We start from the raw sequence: 22,351 nt of genomic DNA on the forward strand, positions 1-22,351 counted from the left end.
CGCATACACTTATCATTCTGGATGCAGTGATCGTCCCTATGGATCCACTGATCATTCGTCATCTCCTGGGATCCAGTACTGCATTGATTACTTGATTCTGAAAGTGGCCAAATTAGCATCAAGTGCTCTCCAGCTGCTCAAAGGAGAAACTTGAGACTTTTTGACCCAATTCATAAACCCAGGATGTATGTGTGTGTACGTATGTGCGTATCTCCACCGCCCGTTACTACAACATCCCTCAAGGACCAGACACAGACACCAGCATATGTGCATGCGCGCGCATCTGTGCGTGAAAACAAGGTTTCTCCTCATGAAAGATGTACTACCTGATGCTGCCGCAGTGAAGACGCCGGGTTCATTCGAAGAAGAACGACTGCTGCTCTCCATCCTCTCAGAGTACGGGACGTCTCGGTCATAAGTCTCTCTTACTGCTTCAGTGACCGGGATAATTTCATTGTTCACAACGACAAAACACTGCTTTTCAGTTTGGGATTCAGACGGTGGATGGATTGCACCGGGCAAGGAATGGTTTGTAATGTCACTGGGTAAACGGACTCCATATGGTAAAGACGCCGGTCTTTTATTTAAACTAAAACCTGCGCTGGAGAAGGAATTCTGCTCTTCTGCCTGAGGATCCACGTGCATATATTGTTTGATATCTTCTAGCATATCTGAGTGCTCGGTATCCGGAGTCGATGAACTCGCCCCAGCTCCAGCCTCTGACATACCCTCGGGTACCGCAAACTCAAGACAGGGATTGTCAAGGCCGGCTCTGTGCTCAGAGTGCAGATTATCCTTAAGGTATGGTCTCACCCACTCTTCAGTCTTTGATATAGTCTCACATTTCCCATTACGGTTCTCAGTGTTTAGTTCTTCACTTCTTAGCCTACCCGGAGTCCTTACGTTTGTAGCCTCGACCCTAGCTTTCTTAATGATCTCTATCATATCTGGTGAGATGTTATCTGGTCTGTTGTCATCTTCATATTTTTCAAACCCTCCAATGCGCTCAGATTTTACAGATGCAACGCCTGTCCTAAAGTTCTCAGAGCTTGTTCTCCTCGCAGGGTCGTTGTGACTCTTACCAGATGTCCGCTCCCTTATTTCAACTGATGTCATTCTCGCAGGTTTGAGAGTCCCAAATTCTACCTGGCAGCTCTCAGTATTCTCATGCTTAGCTTTAGAGTGGTCCATGATCCAAGCCGTTCCCAGTTCTACAACCACTGGCCTATCCTCTGGCTTCACAGTTGCAGCCCCTTCATTGTGGCCGGCAGTGATCAGGGGTCTCTCAGGCCCAACCCCTTGTGTGCGCTCAGGCGTCAGAGATACAAATCCTGCCTCACAAGTCTCAAAGGTCTCTCCGATCTCAGATTCAGGGTGGCGTATGAGAAAGGATTTCTCCCAATCACTAGTTGCTTTCTTACTTTCTGCTTTCAGTTTCAGAAACCTGACTGTGGAGTTTGTAATAATCTCAGAACATTCCACTTCTGAGTGACTATTTGCATATGGCCTCTCCCTTACATCATTCTTTGTCAAACGCTCTTCTTTCAAGGTCGCGCTGACCTCCTTCCTCTCAGGCTCTGGGTTATTTATTTTACAGGAATCCTCCACTCCTTCAGTACCTCTGTTATGTTCAGATCTCATGGTCACAGGCCCTCTGTTATGGACCTCAGAGTCCTCTTGACTGTCTGAAGGACCTATAGCAGAAGTCATTAAACATCCATCAACCTTGGACTGTCTCTCGGGTTTTATACCTACAAATTGTACCACGGAGTACCCACTTTCGTCCCTCAGTCCAGGTTCAGTGTTGTGTTCACAGGAAGCTTTCCACTCCAAAACCTCCAAAGAACTCTCTGGATTCATAGTTAAAAACCCAACCTTACAGTTCTTGCCGTTTTCTTTCATCTCATGCTCAGAGTTTTCCATGTCACTGTATTTCTCCCGCTCTACAATCATTGATAGCGCCGGTTGTTTTCCAGTCACAAGCCCTTCCATCGAATTCCTAGCAATCTCTTGCCTCCAAGGGTCAGAGACATTTACTTCAGATGTTGCTTTCCTGTTGCCATCCCTTTGCATGCCCTCAGATGTCACGGCCTCGCCCCCTGCCGTGAAGCTCTCTTGCCTGGAAGTCCCGGCCCAGCCCTTGGCACAGCTTTTCTCTGGTTCAACAACCACCAGCCTTTCAGGATCCACAGCCACAACCTCTGCCTTCTCGGAGCTCTTGTTACTTTTTTGTGCGTCAGGCTCAAGTTGATCCATGATCATGCAATCCTCTGAATCTTCAACCATTATCGCACCTTCTGCCCCAGAGCTCTCCATGTTTGCTCGACCCTCACTTTGAGGCTGTTCTACGGCACATAAACCCTCTTGTTCCATAAGGTTCGGCACGTGCTTACGCTTCACAGTGCCACACCTTTCCTCGGAGACCTCTATCTTCTCCTCACATTCATGGTGATTAACGATAAAGCAATCCTGTACTTCTTCAGTGTTTGACCAATCTCGTGGCCCCACTGCAGCACGCATTACCTTTGACTTCTCTGTACCCTCTCTCCTGACTTGGTCAGAGTGGTTCCTGATACTGCAGTCTGCTCCTCCTTCACTTGCTGACCCATCTCCAGGCCCCACGGTGACACACACAGTCTTCGACCAATCCATACTCCGACTCCCGTCTTGTTCAGAGTGAGGCATGAGAATGCAATCCACACCGTCATCACTTTTTGACTCGTCCTCTAGTGCCACGGTGGTACACGATGACGTAGGCCTCTCTATACTTGCTCTCTTGTCTTTCTCAGAGTGAGTCATGATAATGCATTCTACACCTTCTTCACTCCTTGGCCGATCTTCAATATCCACGGTGGTACACAAAGCTTCAAATGGCCTGGCGCTCCTTCTCATGTCTTGTGAGGAATGAGTCGAGGCAATGCGATCCCCACCGTTGCTAGATTCTGGCTCCACTGTGACACACACCACCTCCACGTTCCCTGTACTCTCACTCCTTTGACACTCAGAAGGATCCACAATAATGCAAGCGACGCCTCCATCTGCCATTGATCTATTCTCCGGCTCCAGGTTGACATCCAGTGCTCCCGAGTTCTCAGGGTTGGGTCCCCTCTCAGATTCATGGTGATTCACGATAAAGCAATCCTGCCCTTCCTCAGGTCTTGGTCTATCGCTTGTATCCACCGTGACACAAACCACCTCAGATGATTCATTTCTGCTCATCTCATGTTCATGATTCACAATAAAGCAATCCTCACCTTCATCCATCTGTGAATTTTTCTCTGGTGCCAGTATGTTCCCCATTCCTTTAGACTCGTCGTTGCTCTCTCTCTTCTCGGGCTCCGCTATCACAACTCGGACCTCAGAGTTCCCGCCGCTCTCTATCTTGCTACGCTCAGGTGGATCCACGAGGCAGGACTCTGCCCGGTGTTCGGTCAATGGTATAACTTCAGAATTCACAATGACGAACCTTGTAACAGCACTTCCTGTCACCCCCACGCTCTCAACAAGTGGTTCTTCTCGGTCTGCACCCAACTGGATTCCTTCTGGAGCCGCAGCCACACTCGTGGTAGTGGGGCTTCCAAGCCGCTCTCTGTCCTCTATAGTCACATGGCTCTGGTCCGATGGCTCTTCAAAGTCTTTCGTTCCAAGAGCATTCCTGTTCGTAACACCTAAACAGACAAAAGAGAAAAAATACATGGTAAAAAGTTCCCATTTCCTTTAACCATATATTCAGTAGGAAAGAGGCCCCCAAACAACGCCTACAAAGCATTAATGAATTTTAAGTGACAGTAAACAATGCACAGATTTAGGTTTTTTACTCCGGTTAGAGGCAGCCTTACCTGTTGGGAAAATCCCACCAAGTTCCAAGTCATTCTGTGGGTTTTGCGCTCTGTGCAGAGAGGCGGGTGGGACCAATAAATGGGATAGGGCCTCTGGCGAAAGCTCTATTGATAGAAAGGAGGTGGGAGTTGTACTTACAATTTCCCAACGGGGCAGAGCCTTTAAGGACAGAACGAGTATTTAAAGTTCAAAACCATGTCAGTCCACGAGATGAGGCAGAGCGGAGAGATTGTTTGGACCAAAGCACTTTCTCTGTCTTACAGGGGAATCGTTCCCAAATGGGACCACAATGTTTGAAATGTGGTGGCTGGGGTCACACAGCACAAAGCCGCTGTCTGAGCATTAAACCTGTACCATGGAAGTAAGAGCTCTTGGGGTTCAACCCATATCTATGTTGCGGGGAGTGCAGAGGAGGGGTCTGCTGTGGGCCTTGCAAAGGGGCAGGTGGGGCAGTCACAGGCATTCATGTGGATACAAAGTTGACAGTTTGAGTTTTACTTCGGTGTTAGAAATGGGATCCCCGGCTAGCCAGGGCTTGCGCCAAAGTCAGTCAGAGACCACCACTCCTAAGTTAGGGCAAGGGAGTTACACGCCAAGATAACCCCTGCTCACCCTCTAGGTAACGTGGCGCGAGCAGCAAGGCTAAACTTGGAGGCGATGTGAGTTAAGTATTTGCGCACGCACCCCCAGCCACAACACCCAGGGCCCACCACAAAGGAAACTCCACACAAGGTTATATAAAAATAGCCTTTGTATTACACCAAAACACATTAGATAAATCACACACTTTACAATGTGCCAACAGGCACGGGCAGAATTTACAGGGGATATGTACAAGACAGGGCCACCTGGACCACTGTCAGGAATCAGCACTTTTTAGAAGTAACACTTTGAATATCACTTTAGAACATAGCACATAGAATGTAAATTCACTGTAGCACAAATTAGAACATAAGTACACAACCAGTAATCACTGGTAACCAGGACCTCACTAGCACCACCTGCACTAGGAGAAAAACAACCACCTAAGTATCACAATACCTGTAGGGGTGTAAGCACATAACACATGAAGCATAAACATACATTCAGCGGTGTAAGGAAGGAAAACACATGATGCATCAACAATACATTCAGAGGTGTAAGAACCAGGCACATGACGCATAAAAACACATTTAGAGGTGCAGAAAAAGAACAAATGCGCCAAACTCACATAAGTCACCACCTGTGACTGTCCCTAGGCCAACTGGCCTTGTTGGGGCTAGGACGCCCTGTGTCCAAAGTCGGGGGGCCTAAACGTGGCAGCTGCCCACGAAGTGCTGGGCAGCTGAAAGAACAATGATGGGGCCAACGTGGGAGCCTCGCAGGCTCTGAAGAAATCAAATGTCCCCCTGAGCCTCTCAGGGCTCTAAACAAATGACTGGCCCCTTTTGAGCCTCGCTGGGCTCTTTGCGCAACAAAATGCCCCCTCTGAGCCTCTCTGGGTTCTGAACTGGCACTCAAGCATCTCTGGGCTCGTAACAAATGGGCCATGTGGAGCCTCTCAGGGATCTGTAAGAAATATGGCACTCAGGAGCCTCTCTGGGCTCTCAATACAGAAATGCCCTCCTTGAGCCTCGCAGGCTCGTAAACTAACTGTGGGCGATGAGCCTCGCAGGGGCTCGAAAACGGGAATGCCCTGAGCCCCTCGGGCTCGACGAACAGATTGCCCCCAGGAGCCTCGGGGCTCCTAAACACAGATGTGGGCTTTGTTGGAGTCCCTCACGGGGGACTCAGAAGCTAATACGGATGCCCCAAGAGCCTCAACCGGCTCTTCACACTGACGGGGAGGGGCGGGCACCGGCAATGTGCCCCGACGCCCTCCTCCCCGATTCTGCACTCCCGGGCCCCACTCACCGGCTGTCTCGTTGGCGGGACGGTTCTCCTTTCCGGCAGTGCGGGCTTCTCTTCACTCGGGGAGCCTCGGACACGGCCGGCTGCTTCTCTCCTTGCTGCTCGGCTGCGGGGGCGGTACTTCCGGTTCGCCTCTCCCGGGCCGCGCAGCGATTGGCCGGCCGACCCAGCACTCCCGGGTCGTTGTAGGCAGCGTGGCCGCCCAGCGGGAGCTGCAAACTCTCCTGGGCTGCGGCGGTGATCTCGGGGCAATGCCGGGTGGGCACCGGTTTTAAGTTAAAATACAAAGCGAGGTGGGCACTCGCTTGGCCAGAAATCGGCAAAATGGGTCCAATGCCGGGTGGGCACCGGCTTCGGTAAATAAAGCGCTCCTCAGCGCTATGGACCAGAGGAAAAGCGCTCCCAGCGCTTCAAATAGAAATAAAGCGCTCTCAAGCGCAAGAGGCAATCCACAGCGCTCCCAAGCGCTTAAGGGGTAAATGAAAAGCGCTCTCAACGCTGAAGGCAACAGCAAAGCTCCAGCAAGGTCTGGAGACAGGCAGGGGGCAAGGCTGGGCCCAGAGCCAGCTCACTGGGTCTCCAGGCAGGGAGACACTCCAAGTGGCGGTCCTCTGGCCCAGCAACAGCAGCAGCCCCCTCAGGCAGGATCCTGGAATAGAACAGTTTGTGTGGGGACACAGCCCCATTTTTATACATCACATACCTTTGTCTGTAGGTGCAGGGTGGGGGAGAAACCAGTCGCAGCTGGTCTGTGAGCACTGTTGATGGGCTCAACCACCCTCTCTATTCACTGGCAAGGCTAGGGTCATCAGTCGCACCACAGGGGCGGAGCCAGCATTGACTGGGGAAAACCCAGCCTCATTCAGGACACAGGTACACTCCTCCCCAGCCATCAGCATGCTTATATCCCACTCACCACCGGGCAGACCCATCCAGCCTTCCTGTAGCCAGGCTCACCAGCCAGCTCCAGCCAATCACACACCTGCACCTTCACAGCACACACATAGCCATGTCTAGAAGTGGCACTTCCCCACTAGACACATACATGCCGCATACACCATCTCGCAGCATTCAATCACACGAGTACACACATACCAGACTCGAGCCTGTACACCCCACGCATCAGGAACTACCAGGGACACATACATTCCCCATGCATTCCTATGGGAGGGCAGGCCAATCTTACTCCACGCACTCAAAGTGCGAACGCACTTTCCACTGGGACACAGTGAAAGTGCGCAGAAACCAAAAATCACCATCACCCGGTCACCATTAAAAGCAAAAAGTCTAGGGGTGAACCTGCCATAAGGGCCAAGTCCAACATTCGGTTACCTAGACTGGGGGTTTTGGGCACATTCCTGCCTTACAAGTATTTTTCCCTTCAATTCCCTCCATGTCTGACTGGTTGCAGTCTTCTTGTCCAAGAGGCAGAAGTATCCAAAATAGAGGCCCCCAAACCACAGAAAAGCACAAGACAAAGCATAAGTATTAAAGTAAAAAGAAGTGAAAAAAAGGGCCGCTTCTCCGAGCTACACAACCAACATAAGACTGACAACTGCACTACGTTCAGAAAATAAAAATAATATATACTCCACAAAATGCCTTACTCCAAGCCACATCAGAGGACGACGGTACTCTGGCAATCACTAGTCACTGTTTTCAAAAGTTAGCTGGTTAGTATATTACGTGGTACCTCAAACAGAAGAAAAACAGCTTCTGGCACCTCAGTCTTTCAGGAAGGTGGTCTTCCAACCAGCACACGTTCACTAGACAGCGAGACATCAAGGGCCGCATAAAACTCATTTTACTTGCCAGGAATGCATGGAGAGACCACTACACACTGCCAGAAGTGAACCACACGGCAACTAAAAAATCCAAGTTGCATATGAAAAGTTCCCTATATCCGTTACCAAGGGGCAGGCATGGGTCTAAAGGGGGCAGTTAAACCACCGTGGATTATGCCGCTTGTTACCCAGAGGCCTTCCTGTTAAGAGAGGCGCCTGTGACTCGCACTGCAGATGTTCTTTTGCCATTCGTTGCTCGCACAGACCTCCCTAAGGAAAGCTATTTGTGACCACACACAAATCTATGTCCCATTTGTTCAAACAACTGTCACCTTCCTCACATCAAACAAATTAAAGGAGCATATGCCATCCACAAACAGACAAGTGGTTGAAGGATAGAACCAAACGATCAAACAGAAGATCTGAGAAGTGACCAGGGCAGTCAGAAAGAACTGGGGCAAAGTATTATCATTGGCCTTGCTTGCCCTTAGAAGGAACCCCAAATCTTTTACAGGATTCACACCTTTGAACTGTTATTTGAAAGACTGTCCTGTAACCTTCTGGACATCAGACTAGAAGACTGGGAGGAAGAAGGGGAGGAAACAGCTCTGATATATTGTGTCAGAGTACGAAAGCTAGTAGGTAATAGGACTAGGATACATTTCTACTCCTAATACCTTCTTCGGGAAATAAACTTTTGGCACCGTGGAATGGACCCCATGGAGTGAAGGAAGTTTTGGGACCCGCAACGTACAGCACTGAACAACAAGATATAAAACCCGCACTTACAGACCGATGATATCAATCTGTTTAAAAATGTAATAAAAGAACAAGACTCTTTACTGCGTATTACAACTACGGCCGCTCAGTCTGAGGAAGACATGTTTTTCATAAGTAACCGGGAGTGTGGCAGAAAATGTTGTGAACAAAGCACATCAATAGTATCTCAGTCAGTGGGTCTTCAGAGCTTCTTCACACAACTTAAAGACTTGTTTCCAGTTTTTCCTTGCCACACCTCTTTCATTAAACACAAAATAAACAAAAACCAGGTAGGGAATCCAGATACAACCATATCGTATTCCAGAAGCCAGAAGAAGAAGAAACTGAAAACATGCGAGCAATGGATAGTACTGAACCCTGCACCAGTCCACCGGTAACTGGTCATGTCCCAGCATCATTTCACCAAAGAAGTGCTGTGTCTTGGATACACACTTGACAATGGGTTAATACAACTCCAGATTGACAAAGAGGAGCTACTAAGGGCCATTTTTCAACCAAACACAAATAAAAAGTTAGAGCTTTTCTAGGTTTTCTGGGTTATTACAGAAAATGTAGCCCTACAATTGTAGATGTTGCTAGCCTCCTTCCTGATTTGTTACAAAAGACAATGCCTAACATATTGCTCTGAGGCGACCAGAAGAACAAGCCTTTGCCCAGTTAAAGAAAATATTGACATCTGGCCCTGTGCTTCAGTACCCCAGCTTTGATATCTTTTTTGTTGCAGACTGATGCTGCTGGGGTGGACCTACCAGTTCTCCTATCCCAGAATGTCCCCATCATACATGAAATGCTATACTTTAGCATGAACCTGTTGCCACGTAAAATAAACGAAGCAACAATCAAGAAAGAATGTTTGCCTCGCAAGTGGCAGCAGAATCTCCGAGATATTAACCACACACTACTAGTCTGGTTAGCAAACAACAGGGACTCAATCCAAACAGTGTTCCATTGGTTACTAGCTTTGCAACCTTTCACCTTTTCTGGCATGAACAAATCCTTTTCACCTCTGTTTAATGTGGAGTATTTATTCCATACCCCTGCCCAGCACCTGGGCCAAGGAGGGGTATTTTGGAGGCTGAGAAGCTGGATGCATTAGGAGCTGGCCTGAGGTGGTTAGTCAGGGGAGCAGTTAATTATGAAACTTGCAGCGTGCAGACTCCAGAGTACGGTGTGATGGAGATTTCTGGAGGGATGGGAGTCTGACTTCTTGGTGACGGAAGAGAGTCCTACCTGTCTGGAAGATGCTGCCGGGTGGGTGGACAAAGTGGGTGGACCGAACACTGCCATCAACACTGTGTGAACATTGTACGCCTCGCGGAGACGCCCCGAGGGAAAAGCCCAATGACGGAAATGAGGCAGATACAGAGGTAGGAGGTTTACTGTGAACTAGGGCAGAGCCCTTTAGTACAGAAGAAGTTTATAACACGCAAAATCTACAAGAAAATGTGGAGAAAGGTTATGGGAGGAGGAAGAGAATGCAAAGCAGAAGTATCTGGACCAAAGACTTTTCTGTCTCTTACAGGGACAAAGGAAGTTCTAACCTAAACCTAAAGAGAAGGAAATTGACTGTAATATTTTCCTATGATTTCTGGACTAAGTGTCACAGCTTTTCAGAGGTACACATCCCCACTCTTATCCAGCTGCACTGCTGGACATTATTAGCAGGAGCTTCCACCTTTACTCACTACCAGTTAGGATGTCATCCATGTGACAGGAACCATGTCATATAGGATTGTGGCTAACACATGTGTGCTGTCTAGTTGTTGTAAGGCCCCTAATTCCTAATCACCAGTATAGTCAATATTGTCCCCATGAAGGCAACCAAAACGTCGTGCCCATAGTCCCTATCTGAGTGTCAGGCTAGAGTAGGATTCAAGGATCCCACGGACTAAAAAAGCCACATCCAGAGTATGGCCACACTACGTCAAGAAGCCATAAATCCTCCTGGACTCAAGAGCGACAGGGAATTTCACTGACATAACCTATGCTAAGTTCTTAGCAATACTTAGTCATAAGAAACAGCACTCAAACCTGTTGGAACCATAAAGGGCACTGAACTGTCCTCAGGGAACATCATATCATAAAATGTGAAAATGGTCTTAATTACGCTCCATCATTTGGTTTCATACTGAGTAGACCATGGCCTAGATGTATCAACATTACGTTTTGCGATTTCTTAATAGCGATTTTTACCAAATCGCTATTAAGAATTCGCAAAATGTGATGTATGTAGAAAATCGCAATTTTTTTGCGATTCCTCATTATTCCTTATTTGCGGAATCGCATTTTGCGAATTCGCAAATAAGGAATAATTTCCCATTCATTCCTATGGGCCAGGAGGCCCATAGGAATGATTGCGAATTAAGTCTCAAATTGCGATTCGCAATTTGCTAATCGCAATTTGAGAATTATTTCAAGGGTGCAGGGGTGTCTCATGGACACCCTGTTGCACCCCTGAAAATTACATGTGTGCGCATATGGCGCACATACATGCCCTATGGGCATGTATGTGTGTCACATACCACCCTCAAAATTGCCAAATTTTGGTTTTTAAAAGGATTTCGCAAATTAACACGAACCTCAAGTTGGTGTTAATTTGCGATTCCTTAACCTGAATTCGCAATTTAAAAATGCGATTCCTTAAATGCTTAAGCAAAATAAGGAATCGCAATTTTTTGCGTTTCCTTATTTTTCTAATTTCACATACATTCCAAAAGATGCAAAAAGTCAGTTTGCGATTCGTTATGGCCGAAATTCTTAACGAATCGCAAAAGGCTTGATACATCTAGGCCCATGTCTCTATGCACATATTCCAAAGATTAATAAGTGCTTTTTGATTCGTTATTACGAGATTTGTTCTGAGGAACCTGCACAGTCAGTTAACCCGTTGTCTCGGGCTTAGGTGGAAACCACTCCCAAGGGTTGCCTTCCATCTCAAAATAGTGATTTCCGAGATGTGTTCAAGAAAATAATGGCTAGTGTCTTGCCCTCAACAATGGAGTTTTAACTGCTGGATAGACCTTTAAAGAGGGACAATCTTCTCATGCAGTCCAGTATACACTTGAACTGAAAATAAAATTTACATCTGTACGAATATCAGGATGAGCTTCTGCAAATGGGTTTAATCTGACACACAGCATCTCCGTTGTCCTCAATGCTTTTTTTGTGCCAAAAAAGAGTGGAGAGAAGCAGGACTAGGATAGAGTACAGAGCCATGAAGAAAGTGACTATAAAGATCCCAGTACACCCGGACTGAGTAAGATAGCCATTCATTTATGCACAACTCGACCTACACAGGGCATGCCACCTTATCAGAGCTAGTGAGGAAAACAAATGGAAAACCACATTTTGTATGAAATACAATCTCTACAAGCACTCTATTATGCCTTTTGGGCTCTCTAATGCTCCAGTAGAGTTAGAGGTTTTTATAAAAAAGGTCCTTCTGGTCTTTCTTGATGTATGTGTGGCTGTCTACATAGATGATAATACACACATATTGAGATTGTGGAACAGGTGCAGGCTGTCCTTCTGTATCTACCTGTGCACCATCTTTTCGTTAAGTTTGAAAATGTTATTTTCCACATAACAAATGCTGCATTTCAACACCAACTTAACACCCTTTCAGGTATTTAAATGGACCAAAAAATTCCCAGGGTTTACACATTTCTACAGACCGTTTATTGCTTACGGCTGTAGCTTTGTTGCCCTTGTAACCAGTCGCTGCTGCAGAAAGGAGATTTATTTTCTTGGAACCCAAAAGCAGAAGCCACCATCCAAAGGTTGAGAGTTTCACCTCTGTGCCCATTCTCAGAAATCCAAATTCCGCACTTCCATATGTGGTGGAGGATGACACTTCTCAATTTGTGATTGGTGGAGTAGTGCCCCAACCATTCCAAAAGCAACAGTAAACAATTAACTCTCCAAAGTATCCTGACAGATTTTGTGCAACCAAACATGGCCTAATTCAGACATTTTCATTGGAATTCAAAATACTGGACCATGTTTGATATGTTTGTGTTCTAAGTGTGTTCTGTTTGCTGAATTATTTTTTTTTACAAAGAATGCTTTTTATGCTTGGCCAATGTTTCACAACTTGGAATTTTGTGCAAATTTAGCAAAAGGTATGTCAGCCTCTACTTTGACAAGGTAAAACCAGATCACATAGCCCGGCTATGAAGAGTCATGTTTAATATTTTGAGAACTGTACAAGATGCTTACTGCCACAGATGTCAGGTCACAGGATAGATTAAGACACAAGAGGCTCAAAAGAAAACAGCCCAAGCCACAGACCACTACTTCCAAGAAAACGAGGGGACTGTAGACTCAGCCCAAACGGTATGGGAAGCCTACAAATCAGTTATCCTCAGGGAAGCCCTATCCCTGATCGCGGACAAGAAAAAAGACAAGCAAAAAGATTTAGTGCAAGCAGAACATGAAATACTTAGAGTGGAGGAAGAATTAGAGCAGGCAGTGATGAGGTTCCGTAAAAATTATTACGGCGTTCTGGGCATTACCGAATATGGACGAGTTTGGTATCTACGAACCGTAAATGGCGAGTTCGGCAAGTGTGTGTATTTTCGTTACACTACCTGGTAGGGTTCGCCTAATATTACGTGTTCTTCATCTGAACCCTCGGGTTCCATTTTAGATACGGCATCCATTTTGTTTCTTGCCCTCACGTAGTCAGCGAGCAGGTAACTGTTCGCTCCCTGACCTTCTAGTTCCCAAGCCTGGCGGAAGACGCATATTCCTTTCATGCGTCTTTATGGCCGAAGGAATGACACAGCGAAGGCAGATGGCCCAGCTTGAGGGTAATCTGGTTTTACCGGTCTATTGTGACAGCCATGCAGGCGGTGGGATCCAGTTCTTTGATCCCACGATCATGCTTCCGATATTACCCCCACACTCTTTTCTCTACACGTGTCTGACTTCCTTGCAGCTGTCTTTGTCTCTTTCTCCTTGTCATTTACAACTCTAATGAGCGTGCCTAATGGTGGGAAGATGTACTTTTACAGTTGGGAACCGACATTACTACTGTAATTATGTTCCGGGATTATGAATACATGAAAGCGACCTTTTTGAAGTTTTACTGTGGGAACTGAATTATAACCTTTTGTTCACATGTTGTGCAATGGCAACATTTTGTATAAAAGAGAGCGACCTACATATGCAATTCGAAGCAGACTCGCAGAACTTACATGCCTATGTACTTCTAATGACTCTTGTTTCCCTGCAGTAATAAACGCTGATCTTTGACGCCGAAGGAAGTGTCCCGTGTCTCTGTAGTTTGTGCGCCGAAACAGGTATCCCATGAAGGTTATAGGTGTTGTTCCCTGGCACCGCTGGTTCTGTTAAAAGTCCAGTCCTTCAGTTGGCGCCCAACGTGGGGCGACTTCAGCGGTACCGGTCCAAAGCCTGATGATCGTGAGGAACTTCGTGTGAAATCTCCGAGGGAAGGTGCACCCCGCTTCATCGATCCTGTTGTCGAAATAAGTGGCCCAAAGATTTTCCCTGCGAAGATTCCCGCCTCCTGACGGCTGCGACGGACCGATGCCCTGACTGTCGACCTGTCTTCGACGCCCGGCGCAGACCTTACGTACAAGCGAGACGATAGACGGGCCTTCCTGGTGACGCCATTGAAGTTCTGAGTTAAGTATTTGTGGGTCGCTCCCAGTCCTTAGTGGTTGTTCTAGCTTCTCGAAAGCTTTGTTGTAGCCTTTTAAGGCTTTGTTGTAATAGCTCACTGAGCTTTGTTATAGCCTCCTCAGGCTTTGTTGTTAGCTCTCCGAGCTTTGTGGTAGCCTTAAGGCTTTGTTGTATTGCATGGTTCCATTGCATTTGTGGTTCTTAGTATTGGTTCTTAGTATTATTTGACAGTTGCAATTGCCAAAAACCGAGGGTTTTGACTTACACGAGGTTTAATTACTTCGGTAATCCTTGAAGTTTGATACTAGGTTAGTGTGCACGATGCCTAGCCATAGTGGTTTGTTTCGTATTTTCCAATGTTGCGCAATGGATTCCCGGTTGGAGGACTCGTGTCCGATACCTCCAGTTGGAACTCCGATACATGATCTTTATAGTCGACATGGGGTGGGTCCTATAGTATATAATGATTACTGGGTCCGCTATACAAAGAAAGACGGTGACCTTAGATGGCCACCACATGGAACTTTTGAACTTTCGATTTTGGATAATCTTGAGGCTAAATTATTTTTAAAGAAAGCTAGGCCAGCTATGTTTGATTCCTTTCGGATATGGCGTAAAGAGGCCAAGCAGAAAGAAATCAAACAACTTAAAAAGGATCAAAAACAAGGGTTCGTTCCGATAATGCAAACTATACGAGAATGTAAACAGGAAAAAGAAGAAAAGGAAATGGAAATTTCTACTAGATTGCATCACATGAAAATAGATAAATGTTATCCGGTTTTACCGACTAGTCCAGAGAAGGAAGGAGAAGATTCGAAGGAGGATTCCTTGTTATCGTATTTAATGAAATCACCACCTCCTTATGTACAGGGTGCTACTGCTCCTGTAGCTCCTCCTGTAGCTCCTCCTGTTGTTCCTCTTGTTGCTCCAGCGGCTGCGGGTCAGCCCGTTGTTAACCCTACGTTTGTTCCTACTGCCCCTGTATCTGTACCTTCGCAGACTGTTGTTTCCGTTACTCCGACTACCTTGTCCGTTCCTACTATGCCTTCCTTCACCTCCAGTGTTGTTGCCCCTGCTTTTCTTTCTCCTTCTGTTCGTAAGCGTGTTCCTAACTCTGTTGCTACCCTTTATTCACCACTTTCTGGTCCGTTATTCTCCTCTGATTTATCTGAAACTCCTCAGAGACGGAGTCAGATCCCTAGTGGTAGGGAGAAAGAGACGTTAGTAACCATGGCACATAGGTGGATAAGACATCCTGCTAACTACACTCCTCGTGTGGTCTTTGACACGTTTTCTCAGTTTAATGAGCCTACGCAGAGATTCGTGTTTGAAGAGATGTGTAACTTTTTGAGGGAAGAATGGTATAACGATGATGTAGATAATGTACCGCCCGACATAATTGAACTTCAGAGTCACTTTTCGAATGGTATGATTGTAGGTGAAGATGTACGACATGCCTTGGAACGCTTGTTAGCAGTCAGATCCACAGGGCATCCTCGGGTGTCATTAGATGATAACACTGAGAATTGGAAAGCAGCTCCTGGTCAGTATCCTATGAGAGAGGTTCCGCCACTTTGGGTGCCTGGTGATGCTACTGCTGTCCCTCCGGTTTTACCACATTTTCAAAGAGTATGGATACACCTCCCATGGAAACGATCGGAAGTGTTGCAAGTGAAGCAATCCTTGCCTGATCCGCGTAAAAATCCGGCTGGTTATTATAAGGAGCTATCCCAACTGGTGGAAGCTTCTATTATGAACCTTGCTGACATTGACATGTTGTTCGGTAATGTTGTACCGCAACCAGTGTGGGCGAAAATTCGTCAAGCCAACCACGCAATTGAACTAGGGGGTGATTGGGCTGCCCTAATAGCGGCTGATGCATTACAAGTTGGTGGAGCTAAGCCTGACCAGCTGATCTTGGATTTGCCTCAGAAAATCATTACGCTCATGAAAACTCTCATGCCAGCGATGAAAGTGAATTGGGATAAGTTATCAGCCTGTAAGCAAAAGAAAGACGAGAGTGTCTCGGATTTCTTCACAAGGTTTGAGGAAGCGTTTGTCGACCACAGCGGCCAGGACATGGGCGCTGAGGGAGGCCAGCGGTTATTTGTTGACAAATTCGTGTCGAATTTGTTGCCTGAGTTAAGCAACAAATTAAAGAATTCAGAGAGTGCGTGGGCAGTTTCGACCACTGCACAGATACTAGCAACGGCTCAATATTATGAAAATAGGGGAAAGGAAGAAAGTGATCGTGTAGAAAAGAAAACGAAGGAGCTCAAAACGAAGGTTTTATTGCAGCAAGCATATCCTCCACGATCAAACCAAAATGATTCACAACAGCAGTATCGACCACGAGCACAGCCCGATAGGATGCAGCCGCGCTCTGACAACTTTGATTATAGATCTTCACTTGGGTATAATCAGTGCGCATATTGTAGGAAAGAGGGACACCTAAAATATGATTGTCTTGCCTTACGGGACCGTCTGAATGGTGTGTCGACACGTGGAAACCGTGGTGGTGGTCCTCAACAGGCATCACGAGGTAGAGGTCGTGGTTCATCCCACAATCAGATTGATCGCCATCAAAATCAATCAGATGCGAATAATTGCTTTGACCAGCGAAATACGGGGTCAGTTCGATCTGCACAATATAATGTGGACGATTATTACATAGAACATGAGACTGTTGCAAACGACCATTACTAGGACAGCCAATGACAAAGAGAGGGAGTAGTATCAGTTCCGGTCGATCAGAGTGGGCCTTACGTTGCAGTGGTTACATCGGGCGTAGTTGAGCCTTTTCTGTTAGACACTGGTGCGACGAAAAGTTCCATCATGCATTCGAAACTCCCTGGCGCACCTTTGTCTGGCTTAACGAACGTTTCCGTTGGATTCTCCGGCGCCCCTGTTAGCAACCCAGTCTCTAGTCCTTTGCCCCTTACGATTGGACCTCGTGAGCTAACGGCTCCACTGATTCTATCTACAGGTTGTGGTGAGAATCTTTTGGGCCTGGATTTGTTGAAACGACTATATGCAACATTGTATTGTTCCCCCGAAGGAGTGGAACTTACATTGGGACGGAGAGTGACCTCTCCCATGTATTTCTCGGTCGATAAATTCCCACCGGAATTGAGTTCCCTCCCTGCGTCCCTATGGGCCACAGGTCCCAATGATGTGGGCCTGTTAGACATTCCACCTTATGTGATTCAATTGAAACCAAATGTGCGATTACCACGTTTACCTCAATATCGTATCTCTCTTGATAGCGAACGAGCACTGTTAGCGATCGTTCATGATTTAATTGAAAAGGGTGTTGTTGAAGAAACTCGTGGAAACGTGTGTAATAGCCCTGTATTGCCTATTCTAAAACGAACTGACCCAACTAAACCTCCTGTGTATCGTTTCGTAATAGATTTGAGAGAGGTAAATAAAATAGTGGTTCCACAATTTCCTGTGGTTCCCGATATCACGGCCTTACTAACAATGATTCCGGCATCTGCCTCCTGGTTCACGGTGATCGATCTAAAGAATGCTTTCTTTAGCATCCCGATTGCAGAGGAAAGCAGAGACCTATTCGGATTCTCATTAGGTGGTCGCAGTTTTAGGCTAAAACGCGCTCCACAGGGCTACTGTGAGAGTCCGTCAATCTACAGCCAAGCACTTAAAGGTCAGCTTGATGCCTTTGTTTTACCAACGGGTGCGGCTTTGATTCAATACGTTGACGATCTTTTAGTGGCAGCTGATACAGAAGCTATTTGCAAAACGGCTACGGTATCATTATTACACTATCTACATGACTTACACCACAAGGTATCGCCTTCAAAGCTACAGTATTGTTGTCAAGAAGTTACCTATCTAGGTCACTTATTGTCAAAAGAGGGAAGAAGGTTTACCCCAGAAAGAATCACAGCGATTTCCCGAATGACTGTGCCTAAGACCCAAAGAGATGTTCGTGCCTTTTTAGGTATTACGTCCTATTGCAGACAATGGATTCCAAATTTTTCATTATTGGCGAAACCATTGATAGCCCTTACGTGCAAGGATGTTCCATCCCCATTGCCTTGGTCTGAAGAGTGTCAGAAAAGTTTTTCTGAATTACGTGATGCGTTGTGTTCGGCTCCTGTGTTGGGCACTCCTGACTACAGTAAGCCGTTTACACTATACGTTCACGAGAGGGATGGTTGTGCGTTGAGTGTTCTGACACAACCTTTTGGCGGCAAGCAACGCCCATGCGCCTATTTTTCTTCGACTTTAGACCCAGTAGCTAGAGCCTTGCCGAGTTGTTTGAGGGCAACAGCGGCAGCTGCGGCGTCCATTCGGCAGTCCGCAGGTCTAGTCATGGATAATATGCTTACGGTGATGGTTCCGCATGCAGTTGACACTCTATTGAATCGGACGAAAACTCAACATCTGACGAGCGCAAGGTTGTCTGGATATGAGTTGACGTTGTTGGCCAGTCATATACGGATAAAACGATGTAATGTGTTGAATCCAGCAACATTGCTACCGATCGACACGGAGTCAAGTGGTGAAGCAGTACATGATTGCTATTTTAGAACTGAGGAGGAAACCAAGGGTCGTATTGACCTAAAGGATACTCCATTGGCAGATCCCGATGGTACTTTATATGTGGATGGTTCCTGTCTTAAGTTGCCGAATGGTGATGTGACGACTGCGTATGCTGTAGTAACATTGAGTACGATTGTGGAAAGCGCAAGATTAAGTCAGAATTCGGCTCAGGCTGCTGAGCTGATCGCATTGACGAGAGCGTGTGTATTGTCTAAAGATAAACGGGTGAATGTGTTTACAGATAGCCAGTATGCGTTTGGTGTGGCACATAGTTTTGGGCGACTGTGGAGAGAGAGAGGATTCCTTACGTCGCATGGCACGAAGATTCAGCATGGTCAGCTTGTAAATGATCTTTTAGATGCACTCACATTGCCTAAACAGGTGGCTGTAGTCAAATGTAGTGCACATCAGAAAGTAACGGACGATGTGGGTCGTGGTAATGCGTTTGCGGATGAAACGGCTAAAGAGACAGCTAAGGATTTGACGAACAGAATGTATGTTACGAGCTCAGTGAGATGGCCAACAGAGACTGGTATGTGTGAAGACACAATTGAGAGTGTGAAGGGAATACAGAATGAAGCCACTGAGACGGAAAGGACTAAATGGAAAGAGAGCACGGGAAGATTGGATGAGAATGGATGTTGGGTTGATTTATCAGAGAAGCAGAGATGGATGTTACCGGATGCGTATGTGCTCGCTGTTGTTACAATGGCTCATGGTACGGCGCACATCAACACGAAAGGTATATGCAAGTTGTTGTCTCATGTATGGAAGAATGATGGGATTACTAAGTGTGCAGAGAGAGTGGTTAAGAATTGTATGGTGTGTTTGATGCACAATCCTGGTAAGGGCACCCCCACTCCGCCTGGTCATTTTGCCCCTCCTACATACCCTTTCGAAGTCATCCAGTTGGACTTTATCCACATGGACCGATGTAACAACTTGAAGTATGTTTTGGTTGTGGTGTGTGCATTCTCTAGGTGGATTGAGGCCTACCCCCTTAAGGATAATACGGCTTTATCCACGGCAAAAATTTTGCTCAAAGAGTATTTTCCTCGCTTTGGAATGCCTCGGGTCGTATGGTCGGACAACGGAAGTGAGTTTGTTGGAAGTGTGATGAAGAGTGTGTGTCGTCGTTTAGGGATAGTGCAAAAGTTTCATAGTGCAAATCATCCACAATCAGCAGGCTTGGTGGAAGGATATAATGGCACCCTAAAACTAAAATTGGCTAAAATTCAGGCCTCTAGCCTCCTGTCGACCAGGGCAACTGTACACTCTCGAGTAGGACTCAGCCCATACGAGATTGTGTTCGGCCGTCCTGCTAATGTATGGGGAGTCCCAAGACCTAAGGAGTTTGATAGAGTCGAATACCCTATGTTGATTGATTATCTCTATGATCTGACTGCTAAATTGAGTTTGATTCATCAACAGGTCTTTGAGGCTCTGCCGTCACAAACAGAGGGTCCTGGTCATCGGCTTCAACCCGGAGATTGGCTTCTCGTCCGGAACTTCGGACGAAAACGGAATCTTGAACCGAGATTCGTGGGCCCGTTTCAGGTGCAGCTAGCTACGAGGACGGCGGTTCAACTGCACGGACGCAGGAATTGGGTCCATGCTACCCACACTAAAAAGGTCCCGCTTCTTTTACCATCTGATACCTGGGTAAAAAGAGGTTTTTCTTCTTGTGAAACAGACACTCCACAACACTTTGTTCCGTTCAGCGAAGCTCAGTCCATAACTGACACCCCTCGAACAATTTCTTTGCCATCGCCATTGGAGAACTCTGAAAAATTGCCTGAACAATTGAACACTCATTTGCCATCCAATCCACTGTTTGAAGATCAGACTCGCTCTGGAAGCAGCCGATACTTTCTTCGTTCACGAACGAGCCACAAATAATAAGATTTTTTTGTTTCTAGGTTCTACATTTGCTCTGAACACAGTGGACATTGTATATTGTGTATCTTTTTCCTTTTTCGTACAGCCAAGAACATTATTTAGCTAGAACCTACCATCCAGGTTGACCGTAAGGCCGTGCGGGTACTTCCTTCTGTTTAGCAGCTATCGACACAAGGTCGGTTTCTTTTATCGATTTCTGGGAACTCCTGGGAATTGGTAATCGCTACTCAAAACGAAGTGCGTCAAGAACGTCGCGGACGGTCGTTAGGGGATGGAATCATCATTGTCTGAGCTGTCGAAAAGAGAGGAAATGTTGGCGCAAAGATCTGCATTGCATAAAATGTTTCATACGAAATGGTTTTTCTCACAGGTGATCATACTGTTCCTCACCATATCTATGTTACTGGTAGGGGGAGTATATTATGGGTCCCAACTCTTATTGTCTTCTGCTACACCTACTCTTCCATCTCATGATCTATATTTCGTTTCAACTGTCTCTCCACATTCTTTTTATCTTCTGCCTCAACACGAACAAGTCAGACGTGCGGAATTCAGAAACAACTCTTTTATTCAACTCTTGCATCAGCATCAGTTAGTGGTAAACACTACCAATTGTTGGGTGTGTGGGTTAATGCCACATACCATGGATAAGGGTATTCCGTACTTAGTTCTGCCTTATAGTGCCCAAGGGTCAGCTCGAGCATTGCAAACTATGTTCCGTAGCGCACTAGATTCCTACCCCCATCGAGAACCACGCTCAGCAAACTCTGGTCCTGGCCCGTACCACAAGACTCTGGCGAGAGCTATTGCAGACTTAGATAGAGATATTTTTGACGCATCGCTCATCCCAGAGGAAGAAGTGCGAGCATATAAGGAACTAAGTGAGGCTGAGTACAGCTTATCAGTGGGTGAGAGGCAGCTTAAGAGCTCGTCACCAATATGGGTTGTACCTCACCTCGGTGATTTCTGCTTGAAAGGTATTGGTCGAAATCCGAGAGCTCAATTTGGGGAGAGCGCATGCACTGATACATATGTCTTACCAACGCTCTCCTCCCCTGTCTTCCTGCCTGCCAAGGGTACCTACTTTGTATGTTATGATCGAGCCTATACGTGGTTACCTCATGATTTCTCGGGTACCTGCTATATTGCGAATCTTTTGCCTCCGACTTTCACTGTGGCCTCTGATTATCACAGAACTAGAATTGTAAGAGGTGTGGTTAGCAAAGAAGATACTGCCGGACAAGAAGCGGGAGACTTCTTTAAGGGTTTCCTACCGTTCTGGGGACCGATGGTTAATAGCAGGAACCTGAGGCAGTTAACTCGTGTAGTAGAATCAACTGCCAACATAACTGCAAATGCCCTTGGTAATTTGACAGCCGAACTTCAGGCGGACAGACTAATGACGTTACAGAACCGTATGGTTCTAGATATCGTTCTAGCAGATAGAGGTGGGGTTTGTAAAGTCATCCATTCGAGCTGCTGCGTATTCATACCTGATAACGCTCCAACGGTTTATCAAGCCATCTCTACGTTGCACAAAATTTCAGAGTCCATACATGTGGACGAAGGGAATTGGACGCTTCTGGGATGGTTTTGGGGTCTGATATCGACTTGGGGTTGGAAGATTCTGATGATCATAGGGGTTGTTGCGACATTTCTGTTCTCATGTTGTCTTTGTGTGCAATGTGGTCCTGCCTTATGTGGCCTTTGTGCTACGACGTGTATAAGACAGCCCGTTGTCACCAAAGAGGCATTGAAGGATAGAATAATGCATCAGCAACATCTAAATGATCTGATGAGTATCGAAATCGATTATGATTCCGACTAGTGCTTGCCTACATGAGGGCAAAAGGACCGTCTGAGGTTCCGTAAAAATTATTACGGCGTTCTGGGCATTACCGAATATGGACGAGTTTGGTATCTACGAACCGTAAATGGCGAGT

The 22,351-nt window shown here is 46.5% G+C and overlaps 1 protein-coding gene across 1 annotated transcript in view; it reads right to left on the reverse strand.

The window, feature by feature from the left end:
• LOC144808548 (uncharacterized) overlaps positions 1-22,351 on the reverse strand; it is a 271,476-nt gene that overhangs the window by 203,541 nt on the left and 45,584 nt on the right. Inside the window, exon 3 of the mRNA XM_078673646.1 lies at positions 327-3,668. Within this exon, the coding sequence (XP_078529772.1) occupies positions 327-3,668 (3,342 nt within the window). The remainder of the gene's footprint in view (positions 1-326; positions 3,669-22,351) is intronic.

The sequence above is a fragment of the Lissotriton helveticus genome, chromosome 1_1 (genome assembly GCF_964261635.1).
Source record: "Lissotriton helveticus chromosome 1_1, aLisHel1.1, whole genome shotgun sequence".
NCBI lineage: Eukaryota > Metazoa > Chordata > Amphibia > Caudata > Salamandridae > Lissotriton > Lissotriton helveticus.